The sequence below is a fragment of the Saccopteryx bilineata genome, chromosome 3 (assembly GCF_036850765.1).
Source record: "Saccopteryx bilineata isolate mSacBil1 chromosome 3, mSacBil1_pri_phased_curated, whole genome shotgun sequence".
NCBI lineage: Eukaryota > Metazoa > Chordata > Mammalia > Chiroptera > Emballonuridae > Saccopteryx > Saccopteryx bilineata.
This window is the reverse complement of record NC_089492.1, coordinates 2,728,675-2,752,679: the sequence shown is the minus strand read 5'-3', so window position 1 is coordinate 2,752,679 and position 24,005 is coordinate 2,728,675. Positions and strand designations below refer to the sequence as shown.

The 24,005-nt window shown below is 49.1% G+C and overlaps 1 protein-coding gene across 14 annotated transcripts in view; it reads right to left on the bottom strand.

Annotated features, from left to right (window-relative positions):
* PTK2 (protein tyrosine kinase 2) overlaps positions 1-24,005 on the bottom strand; it is a 197,514-nt gene that overhangs the window by 101,114 nt on the left and 72,395 nt on the right. For all 14 annotated transcript variants that reach the window (XM_066265588.1, XM_066265595.1, XM_066265596.1 and 11 more), the window contains 2 exons: positions 18,345-18,511; positions 8,092-8,179 (listed from right to left, as the gene is read on the bottom strand). In XM_066265588.1, coding sequence (XP_066121685.1) covers positions 8,092-8,179; positions 18,345-18,511 — 255 coding nt within the window. The remainder of the gene's footprint in view (positions 1-8,091; positions 8,180-18,344; positions 18,512-24,005) is intronic.

Sequence of the window (24,005 nt, the reverse complement as noted above, 5' to 3'; positions counted from 1 at the left end):
ATCACGAGGTTCCCTTGCAAAGACCCCACCTCCCCAGGTTGCATAATTATCCGACTACTCTCACTGCCTGGCAAAACCAACACATGTGAAACAAACCACACACCTCCTTCCCAAGCTTCCTGCCGAGCAAGTGGCAGAGCTACAGTATGAGATTCACTTTATTTTTTTATTTTATTTATTTTTTGTATTTTTCTGAAGTTGGAAACGGGGAGGCAGTCAGACAGACTTCCACATGCACCCGACCGGGATCCACCCGGCATGCCACCAGGGGGCGATGCTCTGTCCATCTGGGGCGTTGCTCTGTTGCAACCACAGCCATTACAGCGCCTGAGGCAGAGGCCATGAAGCCATCCTCAGCACCCAGGCCAACTTTGCTCCAGTAGAGCCTTGGCTGCAGAAGGGAAGAGAGAGACAGAGAGGAAGGAGAGCGGGAGGGGTGGAGAAGCAGATGGGCGCTTCTCCTGTGTGCCCTGGCCGGGAATTGAACCCAGGACTCCTGCACGTCAGGCCGACGCTCTACCACTGAGCCAACCGACCAGGGCTGAGATTCACTTTAAATTCATGACAGACCCCAAATGGTCAGCTGAAACCGTCCGGAAATTCAACAACACTTGCCTAGGAAGCAGGCCTACATGCTGATTCAGGAGTTCTGCAGTCAACCTGCTGCATGTCTTTCCCGCAGAGAAAACAAGCCAGCAGACCGAGAATTCACACCCGGCTCACACCTGTCCTTGCCCTGTCAGCCCTTCTCGGGCGGCGGGAGCAGTGGTCAGCCATCTGCTCGTTCTGACCTCTACACTTCCTCTCAAACCACACTTTATTTTCTGCATTAGCACCTTGACTGCGATGGTAATCAACATTTAGGGACTGAATTAGTGAGCAAATGAACGAGCGGATAAGCGGTGATCACACTGGGCTTTCCATGTCTCTTCGTATAAATGTTACTTTCCAGGTAAGACTTACAGCATTAGTCACTTCTATTCCTTACGTAGAGTGGGTATTTAAGACTGATTCGGTGGAACTGAATTAATCCACTAAATTAAGTAAAAAGTTTTAATTCTAAAATCATTTTGTTTACATTTCAGTTGGCTCTTTCTTCTGTAGCAAAAAGTAAATCCAAATTTAAAACTAAGTACTTGCATCACTAGTAGGTTTATTATTAAAAAATAAAGTCACAAGAGATAAATCAAGAGGTATATTTATGTGTTACACCACAGTTGTTCTGACTGAAACATTGAATAGTCTTAGGTGCATACCTTGAAGAAAGCAGAGTATCAATTACATGTTGAGGAAAATGCATCACAAAATTGTCTCAATGGTTAATTATGTAATTTTTAAACATTACTTATAGGTGGTAAAAATGTAATCACTTCCATTCATCAAAATCAAATTCATGTTAGTTGCAAAAATAAAAAAGGGAAAGTTATAATGTAACAACCTTTATGGGAAATCCCTTTTGTACAAATGTGACTTACAAGTTTTGAGAGTGGTTTTCCCTCAGCAGCAACCTCCTGCTCTGGACCCTCAGAGCTGGATGACCAGGGCCTGAAGTCCATGTGTGGTGTGAGGTGGCTGACGTGTTCCAGGAAGTGTACTGACCCAGGATGGAACAGGCCGTCACAACCAGCCCTCTGCGCCCCCATGCCCCCCGCCAGCCCGGGTGGCTTCCCCGAGGCGGCTTCCCTGAGCGGAGGATGGAGAGTGATCCCGGCCAGCCAGCGCCCTGCGGTCCGGCGCCCCTGCCGCCAGCCAGGCCCTGAGCACCCACACCCCAACACCCGTCAGGCCTCTGGGCCCTTCACACTCAGTGTTCCTTTCTTTCATAAAACTCTTCTGACTACCATGCCCCTCCTATCTAGTCCCAACAGAATGTATTGCTTTCATTTGTAAAAAATAAATGCAACTATTGAGTACTTAGTGTGAGCATGTATATGTAAGTGCTTGAGGCAAACGTACTGGGCACCATTCAGGCAGACTTATGTGTAATCTGATCTGTGGGGGCACAGTGGATAGAGCGTCGACCTGGAGCACTGAGGTCGCTGGTTCAAAACCCTGGGCTTGTCTGGTCAAGGCTCATGTGGGAGTTGATGCTTCCTGCTCCTCCCCTTCTCTCTCTTTTTCCTCTCTAAAATAAATAAATAAATAAATAAATAAATAAACAAACAAACAAACAAACAAACAACTCATTCAGTCTTCACAGGTCACTGAGCCGGACGCTGCCACAGCCCGGTTCATTAGAAGAGGCCTGAACAGAACAGAGACAGCAGCTGCGGAACCACCCGTATGTGGGGACCACCCAGCAGGGCCGGGCTCCATGCTGCTGTCACACACACAGCTGTGGGCAGAAGTGGGTCTCCAGCTGTGTGTGTGAACCAGTTTATCACCAAGGCTGCCCTGCTTTCCATATGGACGGCTGCGAGCCTGCTTCTGCCTACCCTGCCTACTATTTACCATCCTCACACCTCCTAAGCTGAGGGTTTGCAAGTCCTACTTCATACATAAGATCAGAAAAGCTCACTGGCCCAGAGTCGCATGGCAGTGCCCGCCCTGCACCTTGGCTTCTGTGTGGACACGCCTCTGAATGCTGTGCCAGTGGGCACGTTCTCCACCGGGAGGGAGAGGGACACTGCGTGGGACCAGCTCGTCATGCTGGGCCCAGGCTCGCCATAGCTTCCAGTCCCCGGCCACGCTGCCATCGTCACCGCGCACCATGCTCCTGAGACCCTGTGGTTACTATCTTCTACCAGCTCCATGTCCAGCAAATTGGCAAGAGTCTTTCAGAGCAGACCTCTGAAAGTCGTGTCCTGTCTTTCTGAATTAATCTGTTTTCGTGTTGATGTCACTGTCCTACGTAAAGAACAGGGTGTATTTGGACTTGCTGCTGTGCACAGGTGCTGTATTTATGAGTGTTTCATCTGACTGCACGGAATTAAGCATGGGGTTTAACATAAAAACTGCCGACATCTCGAATAATAGAAAGCTTCTTGCATATTTCTACAGGCAAGTTTATATTCTATACCACAGAGTTAAGATATGATGTTACATTTAATGTTAAGAGCCAATGGATGGATATACTCATTTAAATTTTAACATATTGGTAGGACAAAACAAGAACATCATGTCAGACCCACGCATCTTAAGACCTAACAATTTCAACTGTGCAAATGGTTTCTGTACAAGTTCAATTAACATGACAACTTCTTGACTAACCATTGACACAGCCCTTCAAACCAACGGCCACCACTATTTGCAAAAGTTTGCCAAATGCAAGTTTTAACAAATGCAAGTTCAGAAAGATCAAGAGAAATAAGATGCTATATGGCAAAGAAAAAATTCAATTGCAGGGTAAATCAGTTTTCTTGCTACATAATAAGTCATTAGCTTTAGTGTCAAAACTTATTTTTATAGACTTCTGCTCTATAGTGAACAGGGCTGGTTATAATGATATTTTAGTTTATTTTTAGAATATGCTGATTAATATCTTTCAGAATATTCTAAAATGGGTCAAAAACATTGAGTGAATCACTTGTAATATCTCACACCAGGAGTCACATTTGGGACATCTTTAAATGAAACTGTGCATCCACAGAACAATATCCAACCAGTCAGTCACCCAACACTCAGCATGTCCGCTGACATATTGTTTTCCTCATGACACCATCCCAAAGCATGGGACATGGGGGGCATAACAAACAGTGGGCTGAAACTGGGTGAAATTTCAAAATAAATAATGACATTAAGGTAGGTATTGTGAGTTCTCCCTCTCTCTCTCTCTCAGAATTCTTTTATTTCTACCCTGACAGAAGAGCCTGAACAGTAAAAACACTGGTTCTCCCAAAACAGAAATAACAGAGCTAACACTCAGGAACGTTCACTATTCCTCAGTACAGACCCTCGAGACTCCCACATGTGAGGTTCAACAAAATAACAGATCAAAGGAAACACACAAGGAAACGCATCACTGAACAAGAGTCAGAGCGAGCCTCCCCCAACAGATGGAGAGCCCAAACGAGTCAGATCTGTAACTCAGATTCAGAATATAGACATTTATTCTTCATGAAATTATAAAGAAATAAAAGGCTGGAACTTAGCAATAAGAAACATACAAGATGCCCCGGCAGAGAGAGAGAGAGAGAGAGAGAGAGAGAGAGACTGTGTGTGTGTGTGTGTGTGTGTGTGTGTGTGTGTGTGTGTGTGTGTGGCGGGGGGGGTGGGGTGGATAAAACTAAACAAAATTAAAAAATAATCAACAAAAACTCAACAAGTGTCTTACACATCAGAGTGGTCAGAGCTGAGGACCTGAGGACTATCTGAGCTACAGATCCCAGAGAGACAAGGAGTGGAGACCAGGAAAGAGAAGTTAGCAAAGCCAGGCGGAGAAGCTCTAGTGTAGGTCTAATCTGAAATCCCAGAAGGAATAACAAGAAAACGAAGAAAAGACAGCATCTGAGCAGATACCATCTAAGACATTTCTAGAAGTGAGGAAAAAGGCATGAACCACCAGCAGAGGCTACACAACACAGATGAAGAAGGAACAAGGAGGTGGGAGCCCACCCCTGGTCTGCAAGGTAACTGTGGGCCTCTGCGGACCAGGACAAGGCCCGACAGCCGAGGACAGAGGAGACAGATCAGCTGCAAAGAAGACGGAGCCGGAGCCAGCTTCCCAGCAGCCCCGGCCAGACCAGACAGAAAATGCCTCCAGAGCTCTGAGGGGGCCTGGGCGTGCTCACCCCCCCCAGAGCACTGGGGACACCCTCTTACTGTCACACCTCAGAATATATGATATATCCTGTACCTTATACAGCAAATATTAAAGACTTTTAAAATTAGAGAACGGTTTCACAAAATTCTGAGGCACCTATAAAATTTTATCTCAGAAATTCATGAAAATTTCCACACTCAATTTCTTTTTTTTTTTTTTTTTTTTTTTTACAGAGGCAGAGATAGACAGGGACAGACAGACAGGAACAGAGAGAGATGAGAAGCATCAATCATCAGTTTCTCGTTGCGCATTGCGACTTCTTAGTTGTTCATTGATTGCTTTCTCATATGTGCCTTGACCATGGGCCTTCAGCAGACCGAGTAACCCCTTGCTGGAGCCAGCGACCTTGGGTCCAAGCTGGTGAGCTTTTTGCTCAAGCCAGATGAGCCCGCGCTCAAGCTGGCGACCTCGGGGTCTCGAACCTGGGTCCTTCCGCATCCCAGTCCGACGCTCTATCCACTGCGCCACCACCTGGTCAGGCCACACTCAATTTCTTACAAGATATTGTAGCTACATTCTCAGTTAAATAAATTTGGCTAAAGACAGCTGAAGAGCCAATTTTTTATTTATACTTTTTTTTTTTTTGGTGGGGAGGGTTGGCGGGGAGAGTTTCCTGAATTCCCAACGGATTTTTCTCCACTGGAATTAAAGCTGCTCCCAAGCTGGAAGCGGTGCAGGTCACCTATACCACTGCGGAATTTCTATGCATGCTATCGGGACAGACTCTGCCTGAGAATTATCACAAGACAAATAAATACATAATTATTTGCCAATGCAGCATTGCAAAGATCACACTATTTTCAAAACTCTCTTGTAATAGCTGAGTAAAAATAAAATGCACACATTCCCCATAAATGGAACTGCACTGCGCATGCTCTGCCCACAGCTGGCTTCAGACCTCAGCGCGTGGCCCACCTTCTGCGTCAATGCAGAGCGGCACTGCCCTAGTCAGGAGGGTGCAGATCTGAAATGCAGCAGAGCTTACCTCGCTAAGCTCTTATGAAAGACATCGCAACACTTCCCAGGTCCTTCCTGTCACTACCATGTTCCTGTGGGCACCCCTTCCAAACACACGTGGAAATCTTACTTCTTATTTACTGATTTTTGGAGGGGAGGGCACTGATCTGTTCCTGTATGTGCCCTGACCAGGAATCGAGCCAGCAACTTCAGTGCTTCGGGCCGATGCTCCAACCAACTGAGATATCCAGCCAGGGCTGGAAATCTTACAGAGCCCTCGAAGTACAAATATCAGTTCAAATCATCTGAAATTTCACTGTTCAACTATTTTTTACCTACAACACTGTCAGTGTGCTCGGTGCCACACACACCTGCAGAGCTCTGGGCTCACCTGCCCACTGATGACTTCTGACAGTGGGAGAGCTGTCCTTCCCCTCACCCTCTGCAGTTCACACTGCCTTTCCTCCCTCGTTTGCTAACACCTGAGTCTGGGACAGGCCATCCCTGGGGGACGTTGCTGTGACTACATGAGGATCTCTTTCATAAACATGTACTTGGTAGCCTGACCAGGTGGCACAGTGGATAGAGAGTCGGACTGGGACGTGAAGGACCCAGGTTCGAGACCCCGAGGTTGCTGACTTGAGAGCAGGCTCATCTGGTTTGAGCAGAGCTCACCAGCTTGGACCCAAGGTCGCTGGCTTGAGCAAGGGGTCACTCAGTCTGCTGAAGGCCCATGGTCAAGGCACATATGAGAAATCATCAATGAACAACTAAGGTGCCACAACGAAGAATTGATGCTTCTCATCTCTATCCCTTCCTGTCTGTCCCTATCTGTCCTTCTTTCTGTCTCTCTCTGTCTCTGCCACAAAAAAATTAAAAAATACGAGTTCTGATCAGGACATCACTCCTGACTTGAGTGGCTCCCAGTAACCTGCAGGAGAAAACCTGCCTCTCACCCTCTGTGAGAGGTCCCTCTGCCTTTTACCCTGCTTTGCAAACCACGCTGGCTCAGACGCACACACAGTGTCTCCTACAGCCATCTCATCCTCGTGAGAGCTCCCAGGGAGCCCCCTCGGTTCCAAACCTCCCTGGGTGGCAGGCCCTCCCGCGTCCCATCAGTCACTAGCACAGCATCGGCCTGAATGCGACACAGCTGTCACAGGCTCCCCCAGACTGAGCACCTGAAAGGTGCAGAGTCATTCCTTTCTGCATTCGTGACCCACAGTAGACATTTAATAAATATCTTTACTCAACCAAAAATTACCCAAGTGCGGGCCCTGGCCGGTTGGCTCAGTGGTAGAGCGTCGGCCTGGTGTGCAGGAGTCCCGGGTTCGATTCCCAGCCAGGGCACACAGGAGAAGCGCCCATCTGCTTCTCCACCCCTCCCCCTCTCCTTCCTCTCTATCTCTCTCTTCCCTTCCCGCAACCAAGGCTCTATTGGAGCAAAGTTTGCCCGGGCACTGAGGATGGCTCCATGGCCTCTGCCTCAGGTGCTAGAGTGGCTCTGGTTGCAACAGAGCGATGCCCCAGATGGGCAGAGCATCATCCCTGGTGGGCGTGCCGTGTGGATCCTGGTCGGGCGCATGTGGGAGTCTGTCTGGCTACCTCCCGTTTCCAGCTTCAGAAAAAAAAAAAAAAAAATTACCAAATGTGCCAGGCCTGAGCCCGCACAGCGCATAAAGCGTCAACCTGGAACGGTGGGGTCACCAGTTCAAAACCCCAGGCTTGCACGGTCAAGGCACATATGACAATCAATCAATGAACAACTAAAGTGCAGCAATTATGAGTTGATACTTCTCATTCCCCAACCCCATCTCTCTGTAAAATCAATAAATACAATCTTTAAAAGAAAACTTACAAAATGCATTTAGTGGCAAAATTGTACGTACAAGTGTCTGTGATACTCATCAGACAATTGTGAGGGCACCGTTCACTAACACTGACAGGAAACTGTGCTGTTTATTTACGCCACATAGAGTCACTGCCTGACTAGTACCTGAAGGGGCAAAACACAAGCTGCTCTACTGCAAGGACGCCAGCTCGGGCTTTGCTGTGCAGCCGCCACCGAGAGGGTGTGGGAGCAGCTGGCTCTGACGGGCAGGCCTGCGGCGGGCGAGGCTGCTGCCACCGGGCATGTTCTACCTGAGTCACAGAGTGAACAAGGGTGTCACTCAGGACTTAAGATTTACCCACGCGTACAAAAATCTCAAAGTGTCCAAAGTTCTTAAACTCTCACTAAAGATTCTCACTGCCGTAGTGACACATTCATATTCTCCCACACGTTTGGTTTCATCTCATTCGGAAATAAAGCTGTGTAATAAACAGGATTCAAAGAAACAAAAAAAAAAGTAGATTAAATCGCCCTCCTATACCTGTTGATAGAAGAAATTCAAAGTTGGCTTGTCTTCAGTAAACTGGTTTAGAAATCCTTTTGGCAAATAACGAATTCTCAATTCATATCTAAAAAATAATTCACAAAATAGAACAATTAGAAATCAGTAATTTTTTCAAGTCATTGTCTACAATTACAATATGACAGGATGCACTGACAATTGCTCTGCAATATGATTTTAATAGTAAGTTAAAATATAACCAATTAATCTGTAAATGTTTTATTTTTCAGCACAAAAATGTGCACAATACGTGTCTTCAGCTCAATGGTTCTGCAAGGAGAGAGCGTGATGGCAGCCCAGCAGTCCCCCGGCCTCCGAGGCACCCTGCCCAGCTGCCCGGGGCAGCGCCCTCCCTCGGCCAGGCCTGGTGGCCAATGTCACCTGGAGGGAATCCCACAGCAGGCCCCCTCCGGGGCCTGGCCGCCTCCATTCACCAATGTGCTTGTGACAGTCATCCACATCCACATTCACTCAGCGCTGGGAGCTATGATGTCCCACAACTATTCAGCCACACTACTGCTGAGGGCCATTTGAGTTGTTGGCACTTTTTTTAAAAAAATATTTTATTTATTGATTTTTTAGAGAGAGAGGAGTGAGAGAGAGAGACAGAGAGAGAGAGAAGGGGGAGGAGCAGGAAGCATCAACTCCCATATGTGCCTTGACCAGGCAAGCCCAAGGTTTTGAACCAGCGACCTCAGTGTTCCAGGTCGACGCTTTATCCCACTGCGCCACCACAGCTCAGGCCTGTTTGCACTTTTTGACTATTAGTTATAATGCTGCTGTGAGCACTCTTTGTTTCTTCCTCTAAGCATAAAAAAAGTGATCTGCTCAAGAAGCCAAGCTTCAAGACAGGCTGATACAAACCTCACACCAGAACGCGCGCCCTCTCTGCCCATAATGAAGGCAGCTGTGCGTGTCTTCTGGGGAACACACGCACACATTTCTGCTGGGGCCCCACGGCCCCACACGGAGCTGAGTCACTGGACAACAGCGAACACACACTTCAGCTTCAGCCAGCGTCACCCAACAGTGAGCAGAAGCTATGCCAGTCCACGCTCCCACCCGCAGCACGCAGCGCTCTGCTCCCTCTGGGCTCACCTCTACTTTGTGTTTCTAACTGTTCCATTTTAGTTATGCTGACAATTATTTATTGCAATAATGCAGAGTGGTTTTTAATTGGCACTTCCTTGAATAATAAAACTGGGTTAATAATCTGGGTTAATAGATATCAGTTGTCTAGCCATAGATGACTAGAAACTCACTCATCTTTGTACTGTCGGTGTCTGGAGCAGAATCATTCAGGAGTTTAATAAATCAGTGAATTTAGAAGTGACTGACTGATGATGGTGCAGTGGACAGAGCATCAACATGGGACGCTGAAGTCTCAAGTACAAAACCCTGAGGTCGCCAGCTTGAGAGGGGGCTCATCAGGCTTCAGTGTGGGATCATCAACATAGTCCCCTGGTTGCTGGCTTGAACCCAAGGTCGCTGGCTGGAGCACAAGGTCACTGGCTTGAATAAGGGAGTAAGGTGTCACTGGCTCAGCTGGAGCCCCTGGTCAAGGCTGTACTTATGAGAAGCAATCTATGAACAACTAAAGTGACACAACTATGAGTTGATGCTTCTCATCTCTCTCTCTTCCCATCTCTATCTCTCTCTCTCTCAAAAAAAAAGTCTGTTATCCTGGTTTTCAAAGATGTCACTTTGAAACTTGTCAAAGTGTTTCTCTATTTACTGTCTTAAGGCTGTAAATCTTTTTTAAGAACTCTTGTTGAATTCAGTATTATAATGAAACACAGGCTTTTCAAATTAAAGGTATACACACATGGAATGTCATTGCTAGGTAACATAAAAATCTTGTATCAAAATACAATCTAAAACTTCATTAAAGTATACTTTTGGGGGTTTTTTTGGTCATCTTTGAAAAACGACACTTTTCCTCATCTAAAAGGCTTTTCCCCTGCACAGATCTGAGGAGAAAGCCCTCTGCAGAGCACAGGCAGTAGTGAGCAGAGCACAGACAGTAGCGAGCAGAGGCGCACAGAGCAGAGCACAGGCAGTAGTGAGCAGAGGCGCACAGAGCAGAGCATAGGCAGTAGTGAGCAGAGCACAGAGCAGAGCATAGGCAGTAGTGAGCACAGGCAGTAGTGAGCAGAGCACAGAGCAGAGCACAGGCAGTAGTGAGCACAGGCAGTAGTGAGCAGAGCACAGGCAGTAGTGAGCACAGGCAGTAGTGAGCAGAGCACAGAGCAGAGCACAGGCAGTAGTGAGCACAGGCAGTAGTGAGTAGAGGCGCACAGAGCAGAGCACAGGCAGTAGTGAGCAGAGCACAGAGCAGAGCACAGGCAGTAGTGAGCACAGGCAGTAGTGAGCAGAGCACAGAACAGAGCACAGAGCAGAGCACAGGCAGTAGTGAGCAGAGCACAGAGCAGAGCACAGAGCAGAGCACAGGCAGTAGTGAGCAGAGCACAGAACAGAGCACAGAACAGAGCACAGAGCAGAGCACAGGCAGTAGTGAGCAGAGCACAGAACAGAGCACAGAGCAGAGCACAGGCAGTAGTGAGCACAGGCAGTAGTGAGCAGAGCACAGAGCAGAGCACAGGCAGTAGTGAGCACAGGCAGTAGTGAGCAGAAGGACATGACCTACATCTTGGTAACAATGAAAGGGATGCTTTTTCCGTTGCTCTGCCCACACTTTCCCAAACGCCAAGGAAGCCCTCTCTGAGACCTGGCCCTCAGAGCCCTGGTCCACCGTGTGTGGGGACAGGGCCATGTTCCCCAAAGCTCCTACAAACCAATTAGAACTGATTAGCCCACTCAGAAGCCAGCCCGACCACTCCAGGCAGGTGATTCCAAATAACTAAAATTTAGTTATTAAAATTCAGTTAGCTAAGATTTAACTATGGAGGTACAAAACTTTTCAGTTTAAACCTGTTTGGTGGGAATCTCTCCTAACTGCCGAACACTTTCTGCTGCGTTACAAACTCGGCATGGTATTGCAACCTAAACTTCACTGGCTAACTCAGGTCCCACCAAACACCACGGCCTGAACTAGGACCTCCCAGGAGCCCAGTGGCAGGTAGTCGAGCCCCTGCTCCCTCCTGGATGAGTGGGAAGGATGCAGGAGAGGGAAGGCGCTCGTGAACAGAGGACACAGTTCAGTCCAGTTCCTCTGGGACCCTAGGGCTCTGGGGGGAGAGGGCAGGCGGCTCCCCTGCAGGGGCTCTGGTCAGCCTAGTTCCCTCTGCCCCTTCACCCTAGGACACCCCACGGGGGACTGACTGGCAGTGCTTCGTCTGTGGATGTTTTGCCTCTCTGGCACGATAACAGAGATGCATGTCTCTCAGGACAGAACGTGGAGTGGGGCTGCACGGCTGCTAGGCTGTTTGCCAAACGGGTTCACCCGTTTTTACATTCTCCCCAGCAGGGTGGACAAGAGTTGGTTGGTCCACAACCTCTCTGGCTATTGATACTGTCAGAAAACTCACTTTATGCCAACCGGATAGTGTAAGCCGAAATCTCACTGTGGTCCAAACTGACATCTCCCTAACCACTAATTGCCATCTCCCTAATCACTAATTTGCATCTTCCTAATCTGATCACTAATGAAACTGACAGTGTCTTCCTGTGGATACTGGCCAACCTTCTCTCTTTTACAAAAATACCTTCATATCTCTTGCCCATTTAAATAGTTGTTTGCAAATTTCATATTGATCAGTACTTCTACTCTAGGCACAATCTTTTTAAAAATTTATTTATTTTAGAGAGAGAGAGAAAGAAAAGAAACATCAATTTGTTGTCTCACTCAGTTGCTTCTTGTATGTGTCCTGGCCAGAGATCAAACCTGCAACTTTGGTGTGTCGGAATGACACCCTTAACCAACTGAGCTCCCTGACCAGGACCTAGGCACCATCTTTTGTCAGTTGTATGTGTCCCAACTATTTTCTCAGAGGTGCCACCTTATGTGGGTAGCATAAAAAATATCTAGATTCAAATCTCACAGAAATAAAAATTGATATCAAATTTGCTGTTCTCTCCGTTTACAGTGAACATTCTGGAGTATTAAGAAAACCTTCCGGCCCTGGCCGGTTGGCTCAGCGGTGGAGCGTCGGCCTAGCGTGCGGAGGACCCGGGTTCGATTCCCGGCCAGGGCACACAGGAGAAGCGCCCGTTTGCTTCTCCACCCCTCCGCCGCGCTTTCTTCTCTGTCTCTCTCTTCCCCTCCCGCAGCCAAGGCTCCATTGGAGCAAAGATGACCCGGGCGCTGGGGATGGCTCTGTGGCCTCTGCCTCAGGCGCTAGAGTGGCTCTGGTCGCAACATGGCGACGCCCAGGATGGGCAGAGCAACGCCCCCTGGTGGGCAGAGCATCGCCCCTGGTGGGTGTGCCGGGTGGATCCCGGTCGGGCGCATGCGGGAGTCTGTCTGACTGTCTCTCCCTGTTTCCAGCTTCAGAAAAATGAAAAAAAAAAAAAGAAAACCTTCCACCTGACCGGTGGCATCACAGTGGATAGAGTGTCAACCTGGGATGCTAAGGACCCAGGTTCAAAACCCCGAGGTCATCAGCTTGAGCGCAGGGTCACTGGCTTGAGTCCAAATATCACTGGCTTAAAAGCCCAAGGTTGCTGGCTTGAGCAAGGGGTCACGAGCTTAACAGGAGCCCCCCCCCCCCCCAGTCAAGGCACATATGAGAAGCAATCAATGCACAACTAAGGTGCTGCAACTACGAGCTGATGCCTCTCCTCTCTCTCCCATTAAAAAAATAAAAAGAAAATCTTCCTATTCCAGGGCCAGAATGTACCATTCAACTATATTTTCCATTTCCTCTTTTTTTAAAACTTGGTCCATCTCAAGTGGATTGCTGTGTATTGTTTGAGGTAGGATCTACCTTTGTTGTTCCTCTTCCTACAAGAACAGCCACTTCTCAAACCAGCCCTTCCTTCCCGGGACGTGTCCTGGCACCTTTACCTAGCAGGTCATCTTGCCTGAGCTGGCTCCGACCAAACACGTGTGCTGCACGCCAGCCAACCAACATGTCAGAAAACGGAAGACTTGAGTGGAACTTACATCTCAGGTCTATTTAACAACATGAACAGCTCCTATTGCTGGAAGCACCAAAACCATCTCTGCTCCAGCCTCACAGAAACAGAACTGGAACCAACTATTCTGTGGGTCTGGTACTGTCCCCTGAACATGAACTAAAGCCAGAAGATGGTGGCCTGGACAGAAAGTAGGTGGCTGCCACAGAGAGAAGTGACCGCCCGCTCTGCTTCTGCAGCAACATGGCTGGCCCAGTGGCAGAGCAGGAGCGGCCAGCTGCCCACACTCAGCTTCCACTCGACCACCGGGGAAGCTGCCCGGTTCTCGGAACACTACCAAGCCTCTCCAAACCACGGCGTTCTCGTGAGTACAACGGCAAAAGGACAGCACCTCCTCCACAGGGCGGCTCACGGGAAGGAATGTCCGGGACAGAAGCCCAGGGCCGGCACACACCTGACACCTCGTGGGCACGGGCTGACACGAGGCTCGTTATGAACACACTGACCTTTCGTTCCTGGCTGAATATAAGTGCGTATCCCATCACAGCTTTTTGCCTCTTGGTTTACTTTACAGTTTCATGAACACATCCGATTTCACTCACATTTTTTACTGGGTGCCCGTTAGTACATGTATCAGGCAGGATGAGAAATGGGAACAGAGTAGTCACCGAGACCAGGTCCCTGAGGAGGGAAACGGCAGCAGCAGGCCGTGGGCTCTACAGGCAGACGTCAGAGACGGCCACAGGGGAGAGGGGACTGTGTGCGCTCGTCCCCAGTGGAGGGAGGGCCACGCCACACTGGACAGAGCAGCAGCTCAAAGGCCCAAGGAGCAAAGCGCTGGGCTGCTGTGGGAGCCAGTGAGAGAGGCGGGGTGGCTGGTGGAGCAAGTGACCACTGCCAGCAGACAAGGGCGAGGGGACGGAGCAGGTTGTACGGCTCAGGAGCAAGGAGCTGGCAGCTCAGAGGAGACCATCCAGGTGCACCCCAGCCCGAGTGCCTATGGGCACAGAAACCGGAGACATGGGGGACACAACGCTGGCATGGGACAGCAGGGCAGATGGGTGGCCGAGGGCCAGGGGCTCTGGCGTGGGTTCGGGCGGATAGGAGCTGCAGGAAGTCTCCGAGCAGGACTGATTTACACGTGCCATTGGGTGTTCACATTTTAAAAGATCCACCAGCAAAGCCCGTGAGCTCTACCTTAAAAATCCACCCCTGTACAACTGCTTCTCACTGTCTTCCTTCCAGCCTGGCCCGGATTATTGCCATAACTTGTTGTGGTTTCCTGTGTCTACCCAATTACAGTGTGAATTTAATGCCATCAGCAGTCCAGAGAGAGGAGAGAGAGAAAGAGGCCCCTGGAACAGCCCCAGAGCAATGGCTGGGCAGGAGAAGGGAGGTGAATGGTCAGCAAAGGAGGAGGACAGCTTTCGCCAGAGACAGGCCAGTGCCCAGGAGGCTGCGTGAAGACATCACCACAGAAGGAAGGGACTGTGCCTGCTGCTGCACACTGGTGGCCTGGATGGCCCAAGACAACGCACTGGGGACCCTGGCAAGGTGGCTGTTGTACTCTGCACCACGAATTATTGGGAAGGTGCTTTAAAACTGATTAATATACTGTTAAGTGCAAAATTCTGTATTTCTGCATTAGAAAAATAGGTAAATACATAATTTAAAAACCTGTTCACTACTGTTTGTATTCCTTCTGTTTTAATTACTTAGGAGGTAAGTTCTGTTATTAATATTGTTGCTTTGTACATTTTGAGAAATGTCTTAAAGAATTTAATAAGTTTTAGATTTATCTCTTTCTATACTTATTAAATTCTCAGTGAAATGAGCCTTTTATTATGTAGTTGCCCTCCATATCCCTACTAATGCTTTGCTGACTAAAACTGCTTTCACGGGCTATTAATAGAGCAACACTGATCCACCCGCCTCCCCGGTTAGTGAGTAACGAAACTATCCATCTAAAAGGAGCAGAACGGACAGAGTGACACTGGAGAGAAAACCTCACAGCGCAGTGTTGATGGTAAGACTATGGGCTATGCACTATGTACGTAGACCCATTACACACAACTAATTTTAAGACACACATGTACACGTGTGCTGGATCTTAAGACAAAATATATTTCTTCCTGTGAGTCAAAGAGAAAAGTCTGATCACAACTATTTTAGACCGCTCTTGTAAAGAACCGAGAGCTAAAACACATTTGTCAATCACACATCAATAGTCTGAGCTTTGTTGTTAGTATACTTGCATTTTTTTTTATTGATGTTTAGAGAGGAAGGGGAAAGAGAGGAGAAACATCAACCCACTCATCTGTGCATTCACTGGCTGTGTGCCCAGGTCTAGGGTAAAGCCCACAACCTTGCTGTATCTGGGCAAGGCTTTGACCCAGTGTTTCTCAACCACCAGCCCGCGGACAGGTGCCAGTCCACAAGAGAGTTAACCACCCTGATGTCTGAGTCTCCTCGGACTGGCAACAATCTCTAACCCACTGAGCTACCTGGCCAAGGCCCTGCATTTGTTTCTAAATTCTTCCTTGGGGCCCCGCCTCTCCTGGTTCCCCATGCTTTCGTCTTCTCCGTTCTTGCTGGTGGCTGCACTTCTCTAAGAGCTCCTTACTGACCTGCTGTGTAAATCACAAACCTATTTCTGATGTTTCAGTTGTTACCCTGATGGATAATTTAAAGCTTTGCTGACAGCGCTTTCATTCTGACCAGCTCCACTGGGCCACGCAGCCAGTATTTAGTCTACATTTTAATAGGAAAAAGTCAGCTCTTCCCTCTACTTTCGTTTTTAGAGCAATGCTTATTTAGCCCTACCCAATTCGAAGGCTAGCATTCCGCCTGCTTCTGAAACCCTCCATCAGACGCTCTCCCCCTCACCCGGAAGCGCGTCTGGAGGACAGCCCTCTGGCGGCACACTAAGGAAGACGTCTGTGTCGCCCAGCTCCTTCCTGAGGGGGCTTGAACCGGGCACAGTGCTGCCCCCAGCCCCCCCCTCACCACTCCGGAGCTCCTGCCCTCCCTTGTCCCGGCGTCTCTGCTGCCGGCGAGGAGTCTGAATTTTTCTCTGATTGCTTTCAACATCATCTTTTCTTGTTTCACAACACTCTTCTACCATAATCTGCCAAAGTGTGGATTTAGTTTTATTAACCTTTGGGATTTTATGTTCACCTTGTATTTGAGGACTCCTGCCATTCATGGATTCTAGAAAATTCTCAGCCATAATCTCTGAATCACTTTCCCTTCCTCTTTTTTTATCCTCTTCTTCTCGACTGCCTCTCAGGAGCGCACTGGCTTCTCCTTCTTCATGTCACACAACTTGCTGTCCTATTTCCAGCTGTTCTTTTCCCTTTGCTGTGCTCTGGGTGCCTTTTCTTGGACCCATTCCTGTTACTAATGTTTTAGCTGTACCTAATCTGCTTGATCTTTCCAGTGATTTTAGAACTTCTGTTTGGTTATTTTTAATAGTCCCTTCTTCACGAGTGACACTTCACATCCCCTCACCCTCTCCTTTTAAACACAAGAACAACCTGTAGGAACCTCACAGTCCTGAAAACGCAACGTTGGTAGCAGCCGTCCCTCTGGCTACGCTTTCCTTCGTTACCTTTGCCTACCGTCCAGCTGACCCTTACCAGCCGCGTAAGTCTGGCCACATTCCCCGCACGGTCAGATGGCCTCATTCCTACTGAGAGGGCATGCTGGTCCTAGAAACCTGCCCTGCACAGACAGCCAAGCTGGAGCTGTGTCACCAGTGACCGGTGAGTGCAGCCTGACCGGCCCTGTGGCCCCCGTTCCCTGATGCACTGCAGGGTGGGAGTCTGCCGCAGGAGCCAGGGGAGCAGGGAGTGAGACGCGCACTCCGGATTCCAAACGTGCAGGGGTGCAGCCTGCGGGCAGCGGGTGCAGCCCTGGCTCCTCATGGCCACTCAGCGGTGGCTTCCCCACCACCTTCCTCGGTGTCACCGATGGCAGTGGTGGTCAAGGCACAGGGTCAGCCCACGTGAAGTCCTAGCTAGCCAGCCCCGTCCCAGTGGGACTTACTTCTGAGAGTCAGGCTGCCTCACACAAAGCAGTGCTTCCTCTACGTCACCTGAACACGGGGAAAATAAACGGGCTCGAAAAAACAAGAACAAAACTGCTGTTCCTGGAGACTCACGCTCTGCACATGCGGCACAGAGCGTAGGAGGCTCCCGGGAGGAAGGCAGAAATGAAAACGCCTCCGGAACTAACTCGTGGGCAGGCCTCGGTTTAAACGCTTACCTGGTTAACTGAGTGAACAGCTGGAGGTCAAGTCTGCACTAGCCATTGATGGAAACCAAACAAACTACACTGTCACAGAAAATTCTGTTTGTAAGTTCCTATTCGATAAACCTGAAAATACAAGTCTACTTCTTTAATGCAGCCTAACTGGCGTAAGACTTAGTTCACATGGAGGTTTACGAACCTGAACACGCTGGCTTTCCTCCGAGAAGTCTCACCTGTCCAGGAGGACAGCAGCTGCTGCCGCCTGACGCCCTCCCCAGCCAGAAGTCCCCTTTCCTGCTGCTGCCTGAACGCCCTCTCCAGACAGAAGTCCCCTTTCCTGCTGTGGGTCACCGACCACACGAGAACCCCCTCTCCGCTCCAACTGGGGCAGACATGCGTGCGGCTTTTCTACTAGCAGGTCGGTTTACTCAACAGTGAGAAACAATGCTTAGGAGAGAGCCGGGGAAGGACAATTGTAGGGAAGTCATTTAATTCATCTCGAGTCACTCGTTTAAGTCAGCGCGTGTCACTAGGAGATCCCTTCCCGATGGAACGTCCCAGGTGCACAGGGGACACGAGCCCGGGAAGGAGCCGGCTGCCGCCTTCTCCGGGCACAGCAGCCCTGCCACACACCAGGGTGCAGCAGTCCGTCCACCAGGGCCGGAGCTGGCAGGGCAGAGCCGAAAGCAAGCAGTGCAGGCCGGGCAGCATGAGCGGCAACAGCCGCCCCAGCGGAGAGGAGCGGACGCCGCAGCAGCCAGAGCCAGCACGACCCAGAGACGACCGCACAGAAGACAGGACGATCACGGGTCAGTGGTCACCAGCCACCGTCAGGCAGGAGGCGCAAGGACGCCCGTGTGAGCAGCACAAATGTTCACCCTCTAGGTCATGACTGAACACGGAAAACAGAGCGTGTGTGAGTGACACGAGCGGTGTGCACTTACTTCCACTCCTCCGGCGGGTGTGCGAGCTCGTACTTCTCCCTGACGCTGGAGACGCCCATGTCCAGGTGCAGCCAGTGGACCTCCTCTGAGCGCAGGTGGCTGAGCCGGAACCCATAGCAGGCCACGTGCTTCACTCTGTGGCTGTCCACTATCTTCTGAATGATGCCCTGAAAACACCCCCCACAGAAACGACTGTTACTAACAAAAACAGTAGGCAAGAAATTACGCAATGGTCATTTCCTTTTGTTATCAGAAATCTTTGGTAAAAGAGTTTTGTTTTTTTCCTGTGGGAGAGACAGAAAGAGTCAGAGAGAGGGACAGATAGGGACAGACAGACAGGAAGGGAGAGAGATGAGAAACATCAATTCTTCGTTGTGACACCTTAGTTGTTCATTGATTGCTTTCTCATATGTGCCTTGACCGTGGGCCTTCAGCAGACCGAGTGACCCCTTGCTCGAGCCAGCGACCTTGGGCTCAAGCTGGTGAGCCTTGCTTAAACCAGATGAGCTTACACTCAAGCTGGCGACCTCGGGGTCTTGAACCTGGGTCCTCTGCATCCCAGTCTGACGCTCTATCTACTGCACCACTGTCTGGACAGGCGGTACAAAAGTTTTAAGTTGAGTAAATTAATTTCACTTAGGAATTTATTTTCTCAAGTAGTGTTTTTATAAACAAGAAAAAGCTAAGACAGAAAGCTCTTCCCGTCTCTCACTGAGGAGCCAGGCGTGGTGACCGATGCCCAGTGCCGCCCTGCAGCCCCTCTGCGCAGTCCCCAACTCGCCAAGACACCAGCTACCCCTTGCAGTCACTGCTGAGGACCAGATCCAAGGAGGGGCCACACTTTCCGAACCATAGACAGTACATTGTTTGAGACCAGCTGCAGCTAATATTATTTTTTAAAAAACACACACTTAGGAACATATAGTTAAGGCAGTGGTTCTTAAATTTTTTGAAGTCGGGGCACATTTAAAATCCTACAAATAATTGTAGGTGCACTGTATACAAATTTCTGAGAAATATGTTATAATAATTAAGTCAAATATTAAAGAAAAAAATATAAAGTCCAAGCATGCTTTTATGGCAATTAAATAAATATGACAAAACTAAATTTATTCTGACATTAAAAAACATTTTTGTTACATTTTCTGAATTATGCTTTTCAGAATTCGTAAGAGGGGTTAAAAAATAAAAAAATGACAAAAAAGTTATCTTTATACACACACACATTCTTAGTAAGATTTAGTAAATTCAGCAGGTCCTGGCGCGAATGTGTTAAGCTTTTTCATTCTTGTGTTTATGAGAAACATGAGCCTGATGTGTCCTAGCAATTTCTTCAATGTTTGGGCATATATATATATATTAGAAAGGGTAACTCTCATTTCCTCGTCAATACATTGAAGAATTCCTCTAATTGTGTTGAGGGTAGAAAATCCTAATTCACATAAATAGGATGTTGAAAATTGTAGTAAAATGTTCAAAGCTATTGCCACATATTCTTCTTTTATAGAAATCCAAAAGGCTTCAAGAGACAATTCCTTATGTTTAATCATCAATCCAAAATCCCCACCACACATATCATCTTAACTTTACACCAAACAAAGGATAGAAGAAACTTGCCTCCAGTCTTTCTGGGGAACATGGGGGGTAGTCTAAACAATCCAGCACCACAGCTTAACAGCCTTTTGCAACCTAATCAGGCAAGTGAGGTGGGGGTTGGGCAGACTATCAGCTTACAGCCAATTCCCCACACCTCTGTCCCCCAAAAATCTAAACTCCAAAAACCCTGTTGGTTTTTTGGTCCCCAACAGGCACGTATTTCTCTGGAATACTATAGGGCACACCTGGAAATCTTCTAGGGCGCACACTTTGAGAACCACTGAGTTAAGGTGATGCTTCTGATAACATTGATGAGATATGAATAGCTCTTTGAAGATGGATCTAACCAATCTCTTTGTGCTTCACAGGTTAAAGCGCAGCAATCTAAACTAACCTCCACATGTGTTGTGCTTCTAACATACGTGGCCCATGGGTTCAGAGGAGATGAAGGTAATCTTTGAAGGAGAAAGTGAAGTCTCTCCCGGGGCTGTGGAAAGGGGACTGGTAGACCTGATTCTTGACCTGTACCTGCACAGGTGTGCAAGTCATGAGCATATGTGCTTGTGAATGACTCCCTTGGGCATAGGATGAAACCATCTGCTGCTCTTACATGGAGGTATTGCTAATCACAGTCCCCGAAATCCTCGCAATCTTTTAGGCCAGTGGTCGGCAAACTCACGAGTCAACAGAGCCAAATATCAACAGTACAACAATTGCAATTTCTTTTGAGAACCAAATTTTTTAAACTTAAACTATATAGGTAGGTACATTCCTTATCACGGTAGTGCCCACACGTAGTATTTTGTGGAAAAGCCACACTCAAGGGGCCAAAGAGCCACATGTGGCTCGCGAGTCAGTTTGCCAACCAGGGTTTAGGCCATTAATAAGGTTGTTTTAACGATGCTGACATTGATATGAAATTATCAATTACTATTACTAGTTTTTAAAAATTTACAATTAACTGAAGCGATCATGGAACTTGGAACATGAGGCACATCTTAACAAGCTCCTGCACACCGGAGCATTTCTTTACTGCATCACAATGGTGCTGATGATAGTTATGGCTGCTCTCAGCCCTCCCCTAAGAACAGACAGCAATACACTGTACAGAGACACTGGCGAGGGCCCCATGTGTCCCTAGGCAAGCTGGGTGCCTGCACGTGGCCGACCTCCTCTTAGGTGCCTGGTCCCAGGACGAGCTCTGTATCGGGCACAGGGGGAGTCAGAGGAGGAGCAGAGGAGGAGCGGACACAGCACCATGGCGAAAGCGTGAACAAAGGACCAGGTATTATGAAGAAAGGTTCTCACAGGGACAGGAAGAATGGGTGGGCTGGGTCAGGCTGAGTGTCCCTCCTGGCTCTGGAATCAAGGCAGGACCCGTGAATGATGGTGCAGGACACGCCCCGCTTGAGGGCACCCAGCCAAGGGGGCCGAAGGAGCCGGAAGCCAGCCCGAGCTCTGGGGTGGGGGATCTGCGCAGAGGAAGGGACATCTTTTTCTAGCAATTCTCTCAGACAGCTCTGCGGCTTCTTGCCAATGCACGGCTCCCCAAGCTGCCCAGGGCGGGGGCTGGAGCCTCTTGCAGACTCCCACAAAGGCACTTTTGTCCACTGCCTCCGCTCTGCTGGTTCGCGAGCAAGCGCACACCAGCAGCAGCCACCCCCGCTGCCACACACACAGTCATCCCCCCTCACACAGTCACTGCCGCCACCTTCCTCCCGCCTGGCAGGGCTGCAATCACTCTGCCCATCTAGCCTGTCTGCGTGCTCTTGTCTGTCCGTCCACACCCAGACACAGAGCAAGCCCAGGGCACAAGCCTCTCCCTATACTGTATTTGCCCGCAACGCCCCAGGAGAAACCCCACCCTCTCCAGGTCCTCTGGCCGCCCGGGGCACACACAGGAGCCTGCCTGCAGAGAAACAGCACGGCTGGAGAGGCTCCATCCAGACTGTGAAGCTTGTTAGAGAAAAGCAGGTTCCCAGTTTTGGCGTGTTGTGGAATTGATATAATTTTAGTCGGTTAACTTGATCCTGTTGCCCAAAGACACCCAGAAGGACTGCACCCAAGTGAGTGCTGCCACACCACAGTCACTCGTGACTCTGCACTAAACATGAACAGCAGCGGCCCTGGCTGGGGGGCTCCGTGATAAAGCTCGTCCTGGCACTCTGAGGGGGGGATTAGATCCCCGGGCAGGGCACATACGGGAAGCGATCAGTGAGTGCACGACTCAAGGGAACGACTGGGCGGAACGAGTTAATGCTTCTTTCCTCCCCCTTCTCTCAAATCAATGGAAAAAATTTTTAATTAAAAGTAGTAACAGAGACATTTCTTATTTTTTGCTGTTTGATTATGCTTCCATACTGTGTTCTATCCAATTTCCATTCTCCAAAGCTCCTGATCCTCATCGCTGACTCCACGTGGGCAGCAGTCAGGACCGTGACTGACACAGGTGTTCGGAGCCGATGCACAGTCACAGAAATAACGCTGAGAACCACGCATCTGGTTCTGGATAACTGAGCAAATGACTTTCAGAACTGAAGATCTGGTGAAAAATGCATGCTCAACAAACGCTATACTGGTACCCTGTGGACATGCTACCATTTCCGTGCAACACACACATGTTAGTATGTGCGTGTGTATTTCAGGAATAAACACGTTCTGAAAAGTGGCTGTTTCTAGGAAGGTACAGGACTAGGTTTACAACATGTCACTCAGGGGAGCTGAATAACAGTGAAAAGTTTCACTTTCTAAGACCACCGCCATCCTTTCTAGCGGTGAACTGATGTGAGACCACACTGATGACTGCTCACGCGGGGAGGGTGCGGTCTCCGGCTCCTCTCTCGGAGGACGGCTGGCATGTAACCACACAGCGCAGCCACATACCCTGGACCCACAGGACTGATGCAGCACGTCCTCCAGGACTGTCCGTGGCTGGACTTCAGAAAGTGCCCAGAGGACCCCTTCCCCTGCAGCGACCAGCCCTTCCTGGCACAGGGCAGCTCTGCTCACAACACTCATTGCTTGTACAGACTCAGAGAATCCCAAACTGTTGGTGCATCTTCTCGTCCCACGGTCAGGAAGCTGACTGTAAAAGGTCAGAATGCTGCATTCATATCCATCACCAGCTTGGTGTCAACAATGAATGCTAATCCAACCAAGTGCAGTCACCTTTCAGCAAAACACAAGGACTAAACATACTGTTTATGAGGGCAGACTCAGGTGATTATGTCAGCCCTTCCCCGGCGGCTCACGGGAGCACTGAAACCGGAGAGTGTGTTCTAGAGAGGGTGTACAGAAGCAGGCTCACTGCTGTTCGTACGGAAAAAGACATGCAGGTGATGATTATTACAACAACTTTATTAACTCGAAAGAATGTCACAATGGTATGCTTACTTACAACTGCAAACTTACCTTTGCCCGCCCCTGCATTTACAACCCTTCCAGGAGCCCATTAATACATTTTAAGATGCTTTGAACACGACAAGAATATTGTCAAAGAACTTAATTGCTAATCTTCAGTAGCATTATACTGTACTTGCCTAAATTTGGTGTCTGGACATAAAGAGAGTTGTTTTGGGTCTTGCCATGTAAAAGAGTAACAAGGCAGGGACTGAGGGTTAGCAGAAACACCAGCCAGGGCAGGCGCGGCTCCGGGCTGGTGCAGTCTTGGACTGTCAATCTAGCTTCTCTGCGGTGACCAGTCGGTTCAGGCTCTCTGCTCTGCACACGTGTCCTCACTCACACCTCCCAGTGGCTGTCCCCTACACCTCGGGCTTCACGCCATCGTGCCACAAGTGTGTGCGGAGCATGTGCTGCACACCTGCTGAAGGTGCTGGGACACCACGAAGCAGCGAGGTCCCCACTGCCTACGAGCTGACAGTCCAGTGGGGGGAGCAGACAGGAAGTGAGCAGTTCATTGAGAAACATGACAATTTCTAGGAGGAGGAGAAACCACCTGAAGCAAGTCTAACAAACCAGAGGGAGGGGACAGAAAGGGTGGGGAGGGGCATTCTTGGGCAGGGCAGTCGGAGAGGCAGTAAGGCGAGAACGGGTGACAGGAGCCAC